Consider the following 18312-nt stretch of genomic DNA (forward strand, 5'->3'; position numbering starts at 1 on the left):
CACTTGTACCGTCTTAATACTACCTTAAAATACAACGGCTCGCTTTAAATGTGTAGTAAGGTAACATTGCAGGTTCTGTGTTTTGTTTTTTTGTTAGTTTTAATTTAATTTCTTCAATATTACCATGTGGAGTACCTACGCAGTATCGGAGGTGCCTTAGACACATTATTTTATTAGACGTATGAAATAATCATTTTTTTTTTTGTAAACGACATACCTACTCATTTGGATCCATAGTAATAAATATATGTACTTTAATTCCAAGAGAACATATTTTTACTTAAATTATTTATCCAATATGGGGCACGTTAAGTCTTTAAATGTACGTAAATATGTATATCAGTACCTATCTTTTACTTTGGTAATATAATTTTCTCGGCATCTTACAATTCTTTTACGAGTAAATTGCTTGCGTGGGTGGAGGGAAAATAAGATATTTTATTAACAATTCTTATCCTGGATACATAAGTACCTATTCGTTTTCGTTCCTATCTTTATATGAGATTGTCTAAGAATAAGGCACGTTAAATATAATCTCATGCTGTTGTTTTTACAACAAAAACAAAAATACGATCATGACCGTATGAATACAGTCTTGGTTGTTTCTACAGACATATAGAACCATAAATAATTGAAAAGATACCTAAAGAAAAAAATAGATTTATATAGTCATATTCATTGTGCTGTAATCAATATTCACCTTTGTTTTTATAGGTTATGCGTAATATCTAGACCAGACAAGTAAAAGTTGTAACGGTTATCAAAAAAACACACCATAACAGATTCGTTCCTCAAAAAAAAATCGCTACGAGGCACCGACACTAACCTACCCCACATCAATTTTACGTCTGCCATTTAAAAGCGAGTAAAGCGACCTATAGATAGTGTCGAGTCGCTCACTCGTGAGGCACCTCATTTGTACCACTCATTTTGTTAATTTGTCGCAGTACTTCGTACCGCAAAAATGTCTTACTTCACTCCTCTATTCATTTTACTTGGTTCTAAAATTATCTTTCTCCTAAAAGTTCTATTCTTAACCTCCAGAATTGCACTCCAATTAAATGTTACTATTTATTTATTTATAAAGGAAGTGTTGAATACATAAATATGTATAAATATGTATTAAATATTTTTATCGCCGTTGGAATTAATAGAATAGTCGACGCTGAAAATATGCTAGTACCTCACCTCATTTGAAGTAAGATATTGTAACACCTCATTTTAGAAAATGAGGTACTCATACAAACCCATTTTAAATTGATGTCCTACCCATCACTACCTATAGATTTGCCGTTCTCGAGAACCTTCTCCGGCTACTATGGGGAACGGAGAACGTTCTCGAGAACAGGACAACCGCGACGAATAAAGCGACCCCCTCCTCTCTGTCATCTTCGCTCCTGGAATTGGAATTCGAAACAAGACCGTCGTTTAAATATATCTTAACATTTCTTTACCTAATAAACAGTTTTGAATGATTCACGGTTAGTTTCACTAGCTAGACTTATGGACCGTGATACAGACCATGATTACCTTTTGTATTGTTTTCGAACTCCCGATATTTCGACGCAATTATATGCAATGTTCACAAAATCACGAAAAAGGTAATTACGGTCCAATATCCCGGTCGATATTAAAGTCTATTTCTGTAATTCTTTCATTCATTTTGAATATGGGTGATTTGCACTTTTGATGTTTATAAGATGAAGGTTGCCTTAAGATTTTAAGATCATGGTACCTAAACGAAGGCCGCGGCCCTTACCGGCTGTTTCAGCGGAGGTTTCTCGTAACTTTTCGGGTCAAGGATTTTTTCGGCCTTGATTATTTCAAACCTTCAAACGGGGGTCCTTTTATGTAAAATGCTTTCTTTGAATCTAACTAGGTATGTAATAATGAAAGAGCTATAACACTATAACCAATGTAAAAGTAAACCAAGGGTCCAATCCGATACAAAAAAGCAGCGCCTACTTGCTCTTGGATCCGCATTTAAAATCTAAATACATCGATATAAATCTACTTAATCTTATTTTGACATTACATACTTGTAGTGCATCTCGCTCGCACTTTGTATGTAGATTCGTGCAAGATGCGAGTGATATCAAAATGAGATACTTACAAAAGAAATAATTTTTGATAGCAGCTTCTGGAAATGCTCCCGGCGGTGACGATTTATTTAGGTTACTTACTTATATTTTTAATTTTTATTTTACTATTATAGCCAGCTAAGCCATAAAGAAAATTTATTATCATCGTTAGCCTGCGATCCCGTGAGAAAATGATTGCATGCGAAATATTATTATTAAAAGATTTGTGCAACCGAAGGACCGGTCGAGCGAAGGCATCCATGTCGATAAAACGCTACAAGCGAACCTGTTAAACACGGTTATTAGGAATGAACCGCACGCCGCTCCGGTGTGTGAGCGAGACAGCTATATACGGAGTGTATTTCCAACGGTTAGTCATACTATAAGAGATGAGAATATAGGTCTATAAGTAACTTTTACTATAGGACCAAAACCGAAATCGCGAAAAAAACTTGGCTCTCCCATAAATATCGACGTCCTATACCTAAGCCAAAATGAAGGAAATAGCTGTAGTTACTAGTTATAGTGAGAAAAAAACACTTGATGTAAAGTGAAATAGCGATGCCTTGCTCGCACACCGGAGCGGCATCCGCAATATCCGCATCCAATATGAAGACCCTCTCAGCCTGACCTACGATTATACACAGTTGTTACGAACTTCAAGGTCAGATTATACTAGCAACGCGTTCAGCTGGGTAAATTCATTTTGTGAATTATTTTGTAATGTAACTAGTGGATCGAGTCGGTCGGCATGCCTAAACATGGAGCAAATAGCTGATACCTGTTTGACTGCAGTTTCAATTTATTGACGGGATTTAAGCGACGATTTTAAGAGCATCACATCAGTTGATCCAGCCAACGTTTATTATGAAGAATATCGTGAAATTTTGACTGATCTTGATCTCATGTTACAGGGATGCTTAAAGTAGATATTCTAACTATTGTGAAAGTAAATCTGTCTGTTAATCCTTCATGACGAATGTAGAAGGTGAAAACTAGTAAGCACTGAGAAATTAACCTAGGACATTTTTTAAACCACCACTAGACTAGAATTACTAAAATAGTATTGACATAGACCGCTAGTTATAAAAGTATCAATGTTAATTTATTTCTAAATTCTGAGTCAATAAAGGCAAAATAAACATAAGATTAAGCAACCTCTTTCCCTGTGCAATAAGTATTAAATAAATAACAAAAACGAACACGTGTTTTCTATCAAAATATTAATACAATCCAAACAAAGAACCTTTCGAAAATCGTTTAAAAATGTGACATCGCAACTATTGCACCTACGCTGTTACTCATAGTGCACTTGGCGAGTTTCATATCTAACAAACACGGTTACGTGTACAAATCGAATATTGCATATTGGTGCCCCCCTCCCTGTCTGGATGATAAGCGCGGGGGTACACGGGTGGGGTACACGGGGTACGTGGCACGTGACAGCGCGTCACGCGGCGTCCCGAATGAAACTAGCGAACGTGTGGTAGTAACCTCTCTAGCGCTTCTGCGGTGCTAGTAGCTGCACTACAAACATAGTTTCTTGGTGTGGGATTCAATGAACTATTTATAATTTTCATTGAATTATGCAAACATTATGGAAATGTGAAAATTTGTGATATTTTCTTCATGACTTTCGTAAAAAAATGAAGACTAGAGAATGGGTAAAAAATATTTCAAAAAAGGTGTTAGTGCAAAAAGAGAACGAGGAATTTAGCGAACTTACAACAACAGCTGGAGCAATTTAAAGCAAATGTAATGAAAAAAAGTCTTATATGTAGTATGTACAAGTAAACTATGTAGGTACCTATTATGCTCTGTTAAGAAATCCTTGAAATTGCAGTAAATAAATTATATAAATGATAGTGTCAATAACCTACAAGTTGAGATAAGCAAATATCAGTTTTATGTCAGCGCAAGATAAACAATGCCACGTGTGACGCGATAACTAATCATGCCACTTGTCTATAAACACAACTTTTAAATTAAGTATGTAGATAATTTATATTAAATCAATCTTAACTTTGCGCCATTCCAATATATTTAGTTCAATAGCTCTGTTTGATTTCCTGCCGCAATATTTTTTTCAACTGCTGACACCAACAACAGGTTATTAAAAAAAATACTTGCATGTTTTGGAAACTAGTTTGCAAAATTAAATATGCAGAAACGCATGTATCTAATCCTCAGCGGTAAAAAAAATAAAGCAATATGAAAAAGTGTGAAACACAGTAGGTACATTTCTTTGCTCATTGTAACTTGTAGCTTGTAGGACTTCATTCATACTTCTATATGTTCTAAGCGAGGTGTAATCGTTACATAACTACGTAGTTTGTGTCAATTTTACCTGTTGGGAACTGGGGTGGGTTTTATCTATGTTTTTTAACACGTTCAACCGGCCAAATAGGTACATTATTTTGCGAATTATATTGCAAGCTATTTCAAAGCGAATGCGAGGTAATTAGTCAGGTACAGGTATAATGATATACCTGACTATGATAATCAATCAAGCCAAGGAATGGAATTCCTTGCCGGCGTCTATATTTCCGAGCTCATATAACCCGGCAACCTTCAAATCAAGGGTGAACAGGCATTTTCTGGGCAGGCTCGCTCCATCGTAGGCCACGTCTTCGCCTCGGCTAGTCTGTGGCCATGAGTAAGCCCATTTTTAATTAAAAAAAAAACATACAGCGGGGTTTTCAGACTTTTCGGTGCGGGAATGATTTCGTGTATTTATAACTTTGTTTATTGTAAAATAATTACCAAACTATGAATTAAACGTAGGTAGTAAGGTCCAAATGTGTTTGAAATCTTAAATTAGTAATCGTTTTTTACAGTTTTTACCTGTTATTTGGCTAGTGTAAACCATTCCCGCACTGAAAACCCCGATGTATGATGATAATGTAAACTGCTTAACTTTTTTTTAGTGTCTATTGTCTCTTTTTTATTGTGATTTAGATGCACTATCCGTCAAGAATCAAGATTCGATTTATCTCCATCTAAGAAAAAATTTGGCATCGCGTGAAATCTGTGAAATGCAAGTGAAATGCCATTTATATCTCTAATAAATCACACTTTAGTATCTAGCCTAGCTGGAAAATAGCGTGTTAATAGGAATGTTAATTACCTAATATTCCGAACCTGTTAAACTACGTTCAAAACGCATTCGTCGAGTGTCGCCTTTAAACGAGCCATGCTGATAAGATAAAGGAAAACGCAAGAAATGGCCCGTCTACTGGAACATTGACGTGACGTGACATTTAAGTAGATAAATAAGTCATTATATGTATTAAAAATTAAAGCGCTGGTGGCCTAGCGGTAAGAGCGTGCGACTTGCAATCCGGAGGTCGCAGGTTCGAACCCCAGCTCGTAGCAATGAGTTTTTCGGAACTTATGTACGAAATATCATTTGATATTTACCAGTCGCTTTTCGGTGAAGGAAAACATCGTGAGGAAACCGGACTAATCCCCATACGGGCCTAGTTTACCCTCTGGGTTGGAAGGTCAGATGGCAGTCGCTTTCGTAAAAACTAGTGCCCACGCCAACTACTGGGATTAGTTACCAAGCGGACCCCAGGCTCCCATGAGCCGTGGCAAAATGCCGGGACAACGCGAGGAAGATGATGTTTTAAAAATTAAAGATATCTCATTGATACGGTTTTGCTTTTAACACCCCCTGCGGGCTCAGCACGGTTCCATTTTTATCCACTATCACTATGCCCGTCACTTTCGCACTTACATACTTGTTAGAACGTGACAGGCATGGTGATAAATGATAAAAATGCGACCGTGCTACTAGGGCTGGTACTGGCACTGACTAAAATAACCGACTTGGTTTCACATAACATCTCAAAACTTTTTTTGTAGTAGAAGAACTGCGTTGCGAGACTTACATCTTTTTACATGTAATGTTTTTGATGGGATAAATATTTTCGCGATCCCCTCAATGGTAGGCTCCACGACCTCCAGAGGGTCAAATGTTGAAAACCATTGGCAGAATAGTGAATACATATAAGTATTAATTTTAATTAGACACCTATATTTTTGCTTCTGAATTAATTACCAGTAGTTTTTTGCAGAAACTGTTTTATTATAGAACAGCTGGTTTTGAGGTTGGTCTCGTAATTTTAAACATTAACAGTTCTCTAACAGAACAGACTTCGCAACCTTCACCTACGTAAGTTTTTCATGCAAAAACTTTTTTGTACAAGTTTTTATACAACCACCGTGCCCTATACACGTGTACCGTTTTCATACGGTTCACTTGCGCTCAGTGACGTTGCCAATAGAGCATGGGGACATGACGTGTGCTCGCATGAAACTGTCATACCATACCTATACGAGTACCTAATAGACATAAACAAAACAGCATTTGTTTTGTATAACTACTGTAGGTGGTGTGTACGCCCATGAATCCCATGATCTGATCCGATCACTGTCAGCAGACTCAACTGGGCAGATGTGTGTGTACCATTTTCCCTGTTCAAAACCATCTGACCTGACACAATTTTTCTTGTTAGGCGTTCGCTGGACTCTTTTGCTCTCGGGTCTATTCAGCCACCAAAAGTCCAAACAGACCGTGACACAAACAAGACATCCTCTAGACTGAGCATAGTAACGCTACTCCCTCTGCCACTATATACGGTAGTTTTACTCCATCTTCGAGTCAAAGTGTCACAATCCCGTGCCGTGATTGGTCCGTGTCTTTGAACGGACCAATCACGGCACGGGATTTGCTCACCTCGTCCCCCCGCACCCCCGTATTTTTGGCAGCATCGGTTTCATTAATTATTTAATGAAACCGTCTAAACTCCGTCTAGAGGATTCCTAATCTATGGACCGTGAAAAGCCAATGATGATTCAAAAACATAAGGGAGGTATATCACCGTCGGTACAGCACCAACGATGAAAGTTAGGGCCTTGACACGAACATCGCGAAACACCTACGTACTACGTACGTCGTACAGCTAATCTCATAAAAACTATACAATTGCGGAGTTACGCAACGGCCGGCACGGGCGGCCATTATTGGATTACAAGACATTGTCTTTGTGTGCGACATCCGCCAGTTACGCAAACTACACACACGTAAATATATCGTCAGTCAATGAACGGTCAGAGATTAAACAAATACCTGTTCGCTTATCCCCCATTTGAGGATCAGCGCAGCACGTCTCTCACACCAGCCAACTACAGGTACCGAAAACATCGAATCGTTATCTGCGTCATGTCTCTATCGCTTTTGCATTTTCGAGTGAAAGAGGCGGATAACGAAGTTTCGATTCTTGATATCAGAGCGCCCACCGCGAACCACGTTCGACGTGTTGCCTCTCTGTCGCACTTGTAAATTCGTACGCAAGTGTGACAGGGAAGTAACACGTAGAACGTGGTTCGCGGTAGGCCTGACCAGGAACAAAGGACCTGTCTCCTTCTTTAGATGTTATTGGAATCGACTTCCTTCCTTAAATGTTATTGGAATTGTTCCAGTGCAAACGAGACGGAAGTTCTGGTGAATGCGTGATCGTGTAGTTGTAACTCGAGGTCAGAGTTAACTCGTTAGAGCAGTGTTTTTCAACCCTCGTGAAGCCAACCAACAACAAAATAATAATCTTACTACAACTGGATGTAATAGCAGTGGGTCTGTGACGCAAAATTTTGACAAGACACAGGCATATGCTAAGGTATATATGGTAAGTAAGTATATATGGTAAGTAAGGTATATAAGGTATATATAAATATGGTCTCATGACAATGGCATTATATTGAATTCAGATAAAACTAAGCTCCTAATTATACAATCGCCATATTTAAGTACAACAGAAATGCCCCTCCCTATGTACACCCACAGTTTCACTTGCCTTCATAATAACTTACACGATTGCCATTGTATACCAATAGAAAAAGTTGATTGTGTTACATACTTAGGTGTCAAAATAGATTCCGCATTTTCTTGGCAACAACATATAAATTATATTTGTAGCAAACTTAGGATTTTATTAGGAAGATTTTACCACCTTAGCTTTAAAGTACCGACTAATGTATTAAAATGCTTATACTTTGCCATAGTTGAATCCTTGTTAAGTTATGCTCTTGATTGCTATGGTCTCACTTTTAAATCGTACATGGATAAAGTAGAAGCGCTACAAATTAGATTCTTAAAGTTACTTGTCAATAATAAAACTAGAAACAGCTGTAAAGGTAATTACAATAAACTATTTAAAATTTGTAAAATACTCCCGGTCAGTTTAAAACACAAATATCTCTTAGCAGTTAGCAACCATGGCAATAGGGTGCATATCTCGACACGATTAGAACATAAACATAATACAAGATCAGTGGCTGTGCAAAAATATGAAATACCCCGCGTTACTAACTATTATGGAGACAGAACATTAAGAAAAAGGTTGCCGTATTTTTTAAATAGTCTGCCTGAAAATATCAGGCTCGAGCCCAATAAAATTAAATTTAAAAAAGCACTAATGCTGCACTTACTGAAAACACTTGGGTGACAATTGTATGCCTGTGCCTGCAAATGTCACTCAAGTGAAGTTAGTTATAGCTACGATGTTAGTTTTAATTTTTAATATGTTAATTACGTTGATTATGTAAGTACTTACAACAGAGACTCGCGCCTGCAGTCAAACTGTGCAAACAGTTTTGCAGGGAACTGTATTAGATTATAAGTATTCATGTATTAATAATAACAAATAAAAAAATAAAAAAAAAAAAAAAAAAAAAAGGAGTTACTGATCTAGTCTTAAACCTCTAAGCAGCGCTATAGGTAACAACGCTATGACGCCATATTGGGGACAATAAGCTGTCCCATCAACAAGTTCTACAAGTCTACTACGCTAAGATATGGGGACACTAAGTGTTTCGTATCGCTTCTCGCTTTTCACACAATCCGTCCTTTTTCTTGGACTGCCTCTTATACTACAATCCAAGCGTTTTTGATACTTGATTACGATTATGTCCAAACCAGCAGACTAAGATCATTAAAGTTAAGGACATTTTTTACTGCTGAATTAAAGCCATCAGTTGTCTCACTTCACTTTCCAAGATTGGCAAGTAAGTACATCAGAGAAAATTTAAGTCGTGTAAGCATTGAAACCATTGAAATTATGATTTGGAAGCAAATTTCAAAAGGCAAGGTTCTTGAACTTTAATTTATTTCAAACAAACCTGATACAAATGTTTAAAGAGTAAGTAATTAATGTTTCGCATTTAACAACCAATTGGAAATGAAGTCCTAAACAGCATAGATTTCGTTTTAATTGGAAGCCAGCAAGCAGCCAGGGTATCAGTTAATTTAGAAGCTATACCGCTTAATTATAACAGGTTCTACAAATTACGTCGATCAGCTAATTTTATTGAGAGTAATTTATCATCGTTATTGAAAACCTACGTATTCGCAATTCCACATCGCCATTACAGAAAAATGTCGATTTTAAGATACCTCGGTACTTTAATGCTGAGGAAAGTGCAACAAAACACCCATGTCACATATAGTAGAATTTGAAATGACACTACGGTATTGACCTAGTACGAAATCTTACTCAACTTGTGTTGTATACGTGAGCATATGAGCGTGGCGTGCCCGGGCCGACCTTGGCAAGAGGAACGCCTTGAGTCCGACCACCGCACTTCCAGGAGCACAATTCTATTCGTCTCAAAAGTCCAACGTTCAAGCAAACCAGTAATGTGCTCTCCGAGAACATATTATCAGTAGTTGAGGAGTTATACTGGTTTGTTTGAACGTTGGACTCGCCTGCAATTGGAAGGCGATGTAAATTTACCGCAGCACGAACCTAGGTAACGCTTGCACGACTTGTTTTTATCCTCCTCGTTTCTGTTGTCTTGCTCCCAATGTAGAGCTCAAGGGAACATATCGTGCCGTTTGGAGAGTTGGCGTAAATAGAACTTGGCTTGACAACGCGCAGGTTAAATCAGTAAGTCAACTAGAAATATTGAATTTTTCACCAAGTAGTGTGACTAATAGTAGTATATATTAATACTAAAATAAAAGGTAAATAAAGTTTGAAATGAAAAAGCAATAACGGGTATTGAATACTCGATAGACGATGAACTCTCAGAGATCAGACACGTATATCAAAATACTTACGGATAAAGAAAGGATTCAAACGTTTTGAACCGTTAATAGAAATAGAGTCACCTGCCGAGAAATAATTTATGAAAATTCGCCCTTTAAAAGATTTTAGATACTGTTGTTCATGGAAGATCCTGTAGACTAATCAGACGCCCGCACAAAACTGTTGAAGCATTCATTTATTGTTTAGTTGTGGTCTTGGATTTTGTTGTGCAAAAACAACACGAGGTCGAGCGCAAGGCCGCTGTGGGCTTGCACGTGCTAGTCAACTGTAACATACGTCCATTCCGACTTATTAACTTAATGAAGCTCGCTATAACTCACCTAAATACTCTTTTATCCATTTCTTTTTCGGTGGCGGTCGCACGGTCTGATGATCCTTCGTTTTTTCTTTGGAGGGGGTAGTTTGCGATGACGTGGAAGGTTTTTCATCATCAGGAATTCGGGGAACAGTTAGAGCCGTCAACATTTGCTGCGGAAACCCGTAACCATGTATAGCATGTCCGTGGGCTTGGAAATGCTGGTAGGCTTTCAGGGTTATCGGGATTGGCTCGACGATCTTGCCGAATTCTGTCTCCCTGGTGTTGATGGCAATGGTGTGGATGGTGTCGCTGTAGTAGTTACTCGGAGTGGCCATTGCGCCGAACACTTCCGTACCGCTCGCGTATCTGGCAGTGCATAGATTCACTTCGGAGGATTCCATAAGAATACCCATTCTACAGTAGGACGACACATACACTAACTAGCGACTGTACACGCTAAAGTCTCCATGGTCATAACACTTTCGTCCTAACATTCATATTAATAATTTCAATAGAAGCCTATTGTCTGTATGTCCGTATCACTGTTTACTAAGAATTGTTTAAAGTCTCTTCAAATGCATAGCTATCTGTAAAGATATATCGTTATTGTGGATACGTTTGCAAAATTGATGAACAATTTATTTGTCCGATAACGCTTGGATAAAAAGTTTTTTGCCTCCACAATTCAAACAACAACACAATGGATAATGTTGACCCCATACAATCTGAATGGCTTCATTTGCTCACTTCTGAAGTGCTAAGTATGACGCAGAAAGATGCTTGCGCAATTAGTCATTTTGTAAGTTCTAGCAAAAAAGTAGCTAGAGAAAGTCTGTCTTGAGTTAAATCGTAAGTAAAATAATACGAATATGACAAGAATCAATACTTATGATAGGTCCTCAGTGCTGGGTTATTATTCGCAAGAAAGAGAGGGAGTGTGAGATGTGAGCGTAAGCAAGGAAGGCAAACTAGTTAAGAATGGGTGATGTGGGGCGACCTAGAAGCGGTGCGCTCAACAAGTGAGGGCGGGCGGCGGGCGTCGAACGCATGGCATGCCCCGCCGGCACGTGCACTTGTCCCTCCCCCCCTCCCCACCACTCGCCGCGCCGCGCACAGTTAACTACACCTCCGCGGCTACCATGCGGCCCTGGTTCCGCGGCCAACTGAATTGGCAGACATTGTGGATTAAACACATGACGCTGTTTGCGAATAAAATTTTACTGATAAAAACATAATCTAAAATGCTAATGTAAACAAGTCACCGAATGATTTGTTTCAACATAACATAATTATAACAGGCTAGACTAGAAAGAATTTTAGTATTGGAGCAAAACAAGATTAAGATGAGATGAGACGTAAATAATGGGATGGTTAACATAAAAAGGCCTTCAACTAGCTAAAGACAACTTAAACAAAATATCAATAGCAACTCAACTGCAACTCAGCTGAAACGTCGGAATTTAAGGTAAAAACAATGAAATTATATCGCAGTAGACCCCTTTGTGTAATTAAATGTGTACAAAACGCGAGAGTTAAAAGTGTTATAAAATATCAATAGTACTCAGATCCTAAAGACACGATGTGATGTGATATGACATAAATACATAATTAACACAAATAACTAAATATCCCCCAAAATGAGTTTACTGATTTAAATACCGCAGTTAATTAACAAAGGTCATGCTATAAACGCCATGAAGCCTGACAATACTTCCCAAGCGGTGCATGAACTGAGATTAATTAATTACGAACGTATATTAGCGATATTACTGGATCAAGAACATTCGCGCTGGTTACACGTGGCGTGTGGCTCGTGCTGTATATAATTCAATAACAAACGCTTTATTTATACAACGACGTTGACATTATGAACGATTTTAGAATGGAAGATGAAACAACAAATAAAGAGGATCTGAAAAGATAAACTCGACAACATTTTACATTTCAAATATTAGCATGAGGAACAACATCAACTTAGGGCCCGATTCGGATTTTGTAATAGACATCTATTAGATATCTTTTAGACATCGCCAAGATACGATAACGATATGTTTAAGATCTAACCTGTCAAATTTGACATTTCCGCGATTCTGGAGATACTCTTGAACGATTTTCACAAGATATTACTTAGAGATCTAATTCACATCTAATAGATATCTAACACGATCTATAGTAAAAGTGACATTGGTTGCCCGAATTGCGCTGCAAAAGAGAACTAGTTGAAATCTAAACTATAACGTATCTAGAATGGATCTAGTACGTGTCGTCTCTTGTGAATATCTTGAAGTTCGAATACGGCAGTCAGTGACAACATTGATAAAGAATTCAACTAAGTAAATCAAATAAAATGATTTAACTAAACAACACAAATGAAGCCATCAAATTAATCATCAATCAAATATCCCGCAAATTAAATGTTGCATGACACTAGGAGTTCATAAACAGTAAACACCATTAGAACAAGCTAAAATAGTATACTTAATGTTCAAGTTAACGCAGTAGAAACTAGAAGCATACGAATGTATACAACGCGTGTTATATAAGCGCACGACACGTGTCCATGTTTATATTATGTAATAGCCAGTAACTACTAAGCACTAACTAGCTAGAATGTACACAATACTACTGATTGCACTTTAATACAAGATTTCATTTTGCGCGTAAACGATAAGCATTATATTTTTTCACCTCAGCAGCTCGAACAAGGGTACTTTGATTCTTAAAAACAGTGAGCAAAATGCGATTTTGCTCACTGAGTGAGACAAAATGACATTCAAGTGACCTTTATAGTCAAATGTCATTTCAACATGCGGGGTCTAATAAAAGTTCGTAATACTTGGGTTCTATTATCTCTGTCCCTTTCACACTGTTAGCAAAAAGAAACAGACAAAAAAAAAGTTAAAACGACATTCAACAGTATATTCACGGTTTATAATAGACCCCCGAAAAACTTCAGACCGCATCGTTCCAAACCACGTACGAGTATGAATTCTTAATAATTAATAAATAAAAATAAAGTTTAAGATTTGATAAAAACTGATAAAATACTATATTTTAGGTATTTTATTGTACAATTAAAATAACGAATCAAAAAATACACAGATCATCACGCAAAATTAATTATTTTACTTTTAAGAATTTCTACCATAATTGACAAATAGTACGTATCCGCAATTCGGACCGTATCTTACAAAGATTTTTTTTACAAAAAAAAGTTGTCGATTGAAGTGTTAGTTAATGTTTGTTTTTTCTATATTATTTTAATGGAATTTATTATTATGTTTTGTTTTTGTGTTCCATTGCGGTAATTAAACTTAATTGTTTGTATATCTTAAGAAAACATGAGTGCAGGTATTAAGTGATGATTTGATGAACAAGGATTACATTTTTCAAGTTGTCTAATAGGTATTATAGAATCTTTCGCTTGCACGGGACTCAAAATAAGCACTCGAAGAAATATCAAACTTTGATCACTTGTTGTACAAATAACTATTGAAAACTTCAAGCGCCAAATATTTAATATTATAAGCAGGGGAAAACGCGCGGTGTAAAAATGTGTAATTATTTTTACTACGAGAATCCTAATTATAAATAATAAATAAATAGGTATAATATACGATTTCTCAGTAACTTCAGGAGATGAACTAACACTATTATTAACAGCAAAAGCGTTATCATGTTCGTGACGTTAATATAATCGAATTATTTTAGCTGCATACATCTATATATATAAATGCAAGTGTCCTGACTGACTGACTGACTGACTGACTGACTGACTGACTGATTCATCAACGCAGAGCCGAAACTACAAAAGATAGAAAGTTGAAATTTGCACACTAGGTTGCATTTATAAAGTGTACAAGAGATAAGAAGCGATTTTGAAAAATTCAACCCCTAAGGGGGTTAAAAAGGGGATGAAAGGTTGTATGGGGAACAAGTTTTATTTTAAGCTAAGAATTTGAAACTTTGTAAAAATGTATTATATTAAAAAACAAGAAAACTAATTTCAGCGTTTTTGAAAATTCATCCCCCAAGGTGGTGAAAAAGGGGTTAAAAGTTTGTATGGTGATCAAATATTTTTGTGAGTGTGGGACTTGAAACTTTGCATATGGGGATATTATTATAAGACTGGAAAAGTAATTTCAGCGTTTTTGAAAATTCATCCCCTAACAGGGTTAAAAAGGGGTTGAAAGTTTGAATACATTACAAATGCTTTGAAACTTATTAGAAAGGCATAATAGCCGGTTACAAAAAAAAGTAATTGCAACGTTTTTGGAAATTCAACCCCTAAGGGGGTTAAAAAGGGGATGAAAGTTCGTCTTGGGGTGCAAATTTTATTTTGATCTAGGAACTTGAAACTTTGCAGAAAGGTATTAAATTAAAATACAAGAAAACTAATTTCATCGTTTTTGAAAATTCATCCCCCAAGGTGGTGAAAAAGGGGTTGAAAGTTTGTATGGAGATCAAATATTTTTTCGAGCGCGGGACTTGAATCTTTGCATTTGGCGATATTATTAGAAGACAGGAAAAGTAATTTCAGCGTTTTGTAAAATTCATCCCCTAACAGGGTTAAAAAAGGGTTGAAAATTCGTATAAGGTTCAAATTTTATTTTAAGCTAAGAACTTGAAACTTCGTAAAAAGATATATTTTCAATATGCAAGAAAACTAATTTCAGCGTTTTTGAAAATTCATCCCTTAAGGTGGTGAAAAAGGGGTTGAAAGTTTGTATGGATATCAAATATTTTTTCGAGCGCGGGACTTGAATCTTTGTATTTGGGGATATTATTAGAAGACAAGAAAAGTAATTTCAGCGTTTTGTAAAATTCATCCCCTAATAGGGTTAAAAATGGGTTGAAAGTTCGTACAGGGTTCAAATTTTATTTTAAGCTAGGAACTTGAAACTTTGTAAAAAGTTATTAAATTAAAATACCAGAAAATTAATTTCAGCGTTTTTGAAAATTCATCCCCTAAGGTGGTGAAAAAGGGGTTGAAAATTTGTATGGATATCAAATATTTTTTCGAGCGCGGGACTTGAGTCTTTGTATTTGGGGATATTATTAGAAGACAGGAAAAGTAATTTCAGCGTTTTGTAAAATTCATCCCCTAACAGGGTTAAAAAGGGGTTGAAAATTTGTACGGGTTTCAAATTTTATTTTAAGCTAGGAACTTGAAACTTCGTAAAAAGGTATTAAATTAAAATACAAGAAAACTAATTTCAGCGTTTTTGAAAATTCATCCTGTAAGGTGGTGAAAAAGGGGTTGAAAGTTTGTATTGATATCAAACATTTTTTCGAGCGCGGGACTTGAATCTTTGGATTTGGGGATATTATTAGAAGAAAAGAAAAGTAATTTCAGCGTTTTTTAAAATTCATCCCCTAATAGGGTTAAAAAGGGGTTGAAGTTCGTATAGCGTTCAAATTTTATTTTAAGCTAGGAACTTGAAACTTTGTAAAAAGTTATTAAATTAAAATACAAGAAAACTAATTTCAGCGTTTTTGAAAATTCATCCTGTAAGGTGGTGAAAAAGGGGTTGAAAGTTTGTATTGATATCAAACATTTTTTCGAGCGCGGGACTTGAATCTTTGGATTTGGGGATATTATTAGAAGACAGGAAAAGTAGTTTTAGCGTTTTGTAAAATTCATCCCCTTACAGGGTTAAAAAGGGGTTGAAAGTTTGTACGGGTTTCAAATCTTATTTTAAGCTAGGAACTTGAAACTTCGTAAAAAGGTATTAAATTAAAACTGAAAAAAACTAATTTCAGCGTTTTTGAAAATTCATATCTGAAGGTGGTGAAAAAGGGGTTGAAAGTTTGTATGGAGATCAGATATTTTTGTAAGTGCGGGGCTTGAATTTTTGTACAGAGGTATTTATTAGAATACAAGAAAAGTAATTTCAGCGTTTTTAAAAGTACATCCCTTAAAAGGGTTAAAAAGGGGTTGAAAGTTTTTATGGGGTTCACATTTTATTTTAAGCTAGGAACTCGAGACTTCTTAAAAAGGTATTTTATTAAAAGAGAAGACAACTTATTTTAGCGTTTTTGAAAATTCATCTCTCAAAGTGGTGAAAAAGGGTAAAAAGTTTGTATGGAGATCAAACATTTTTGTGAGTGCGGGGCTTGAATCTTTGTAAAATGGCATTTTATTAAAATACGAGAAAAGTAAATTCAGCGTTTTTAAAATTCATCTCTTAAAGGGTCGAAAGGGGGTTGAAAGTTTGTAAAGTTGCAAATAAACTTGAAACTTCGTAAAAAGGTATTTCATCAAAAGAGAAGAAAACTAATTTCAGAGTTTTTGATAATTCATCCCCATGGTGGTGAAAAAGGGGTTGAAGATTTGTATGGAGGTCAAACATTCATTTGAGTGTGGGACTTGAATCGTTGTAAACTTTGTATATGGGCATATTATTAAAATACAAGAAAAGTAATTTCAGCGTTTTTAAAAATTCATCCCCTATAATGGTTAAAAAGGGGTTGAAAGTTTGTATAGGGTTCAAATTTTATTTAAAGCTAGGAACTTCAAACTTCGTAAATAGGTAGTTAAGTAGTAGGTTTTATTAAATAGAGGACATGAAAATCTTCTGGTTGAGAGGGATTATATCGAGAACAATTTTATTCAGTTAGGGGCTTGAAGCTTCGTAGGTTGTGAAAAACAAGTATCATGCGTTGTAATATTAATAATTAACAAATGATTAACCGTCCTACTGCGATCTTTTGCTGCATAATGTTCTAAGCTAATGTAGAATATTTAACCACCAATATACAAATCCACGCGTACGAAGTCGCGGGCAACAGCTAGTACTTTATACATATAGATACAAATATGCTTTTGAATGGCCATCGGTATGATGTCGTTAAAACCTACGTAGAACTCGCCAGACAGATCAATAACAATAACGGATTCCCACCACCCACCACTTATGATTTCCTTTTCCAGCCATAAACCATTATAAACGACAAAGTTAGTCTGAGAACATTAATAATGCTACTAGGAACCAAAGGAATTCAGACACGCTGTCGTGACAATCAATGTGTAAAGATATCAGTGGCCCGTTTCTCAAAAGCCTGCAACTCATAATACAAGTGGAAGTCCCTTTCTAACAGCAGCTGTCAAAACTGACATCCACTTGTGTTACAAGCTACAAGCTTGAAAGAAACGGGCCTCAGAAGTCATTACACCCCACTTGATCACACTGTGTAGAAGAGCAATCAAAAGGTCCCTAACCCTGAATATTAAAAGGTAAGACAAGACAAGTCAAGCAAAACCTTTTGGAACTAAAAGTACTCATTCGGTCAGAAACAGCGGGAATTTTGCAGTCGCCATCAGATATACAGGAGCAGCCAAGGTGTTCACAAATCTCTGAACAAAGCTTTTATCAAGACGTTAAAATGCATGTTGAGATATTCTGAGCTCCCTGGCTGGTCAGATATATTGATCGCGTTGTACTCCACAAGTGGAGATCACATATCTAGGATTTGAGACCAGGGGACCACGTTCTGCGTGTAACCTCCCTGTCACACTTACGTACGAATTTACAAGTGCGAAAGAGAGTCAACACGGAGAACGTGGTTCGAGGTAGGTCCTCTGAAACTAAAGAGGAAGAGCAGAAAAGGCTGTTTACAGCAAAGCAATGCTTAATCAGCTCCAATGACTCGTCAGCGATTCATTTGTTGTGTAATTAATCAATATATCGCAATTAGCCAACAGCTGTTGCGCAATGTGACATTACTGTCTCAATCATGGAACTTGAACTTGTGCCGTATCAATTGTGTAAATCTGGGCCGTGTTTGGGGTTTTAGGGTTCCGTACTTCAAAAGGAAAAAC

General features: G+C 36.6%; 1 protein-coding gene across 1 annotated transcript in view; it reads right to left on the minus strand.

Moving 5' to 3' along the window:
- The window catches only part of LOC134656999 (max-binding protein MNT-like), a 38773-nt gene extending 27463 nt beyond the window's left edge, over positions 1-11310 (minus strand). Inside the window, exon 1 of the mRNA XM_063512565.1 lies at positions 10513-11310. Within this exon, the coding sequence (XP_063368635.1) occupies positions 10513-10903 (391 nt within the window). The 5' untranslated portion in view covers positions 10904-11310. The remainder of the gene's footprint in view (positions 1-10512) is intronic.
- Between the last annotated feature and the right edge of the window lie 7002 nt (positions 11311-18312).

This window comes from Cydia amplana, chromosome 19, assembly GCF_948474715.1.
Source record: "Cydia amplana chromosome 19, ilCydAmpl1.1, whole genome shotgun sequence".
NCBI lineage: Eukaryota > Metazoa > Arthropoda > Insecta > Lepidoptera > Tortricidae > Cydia > Cydia amplana.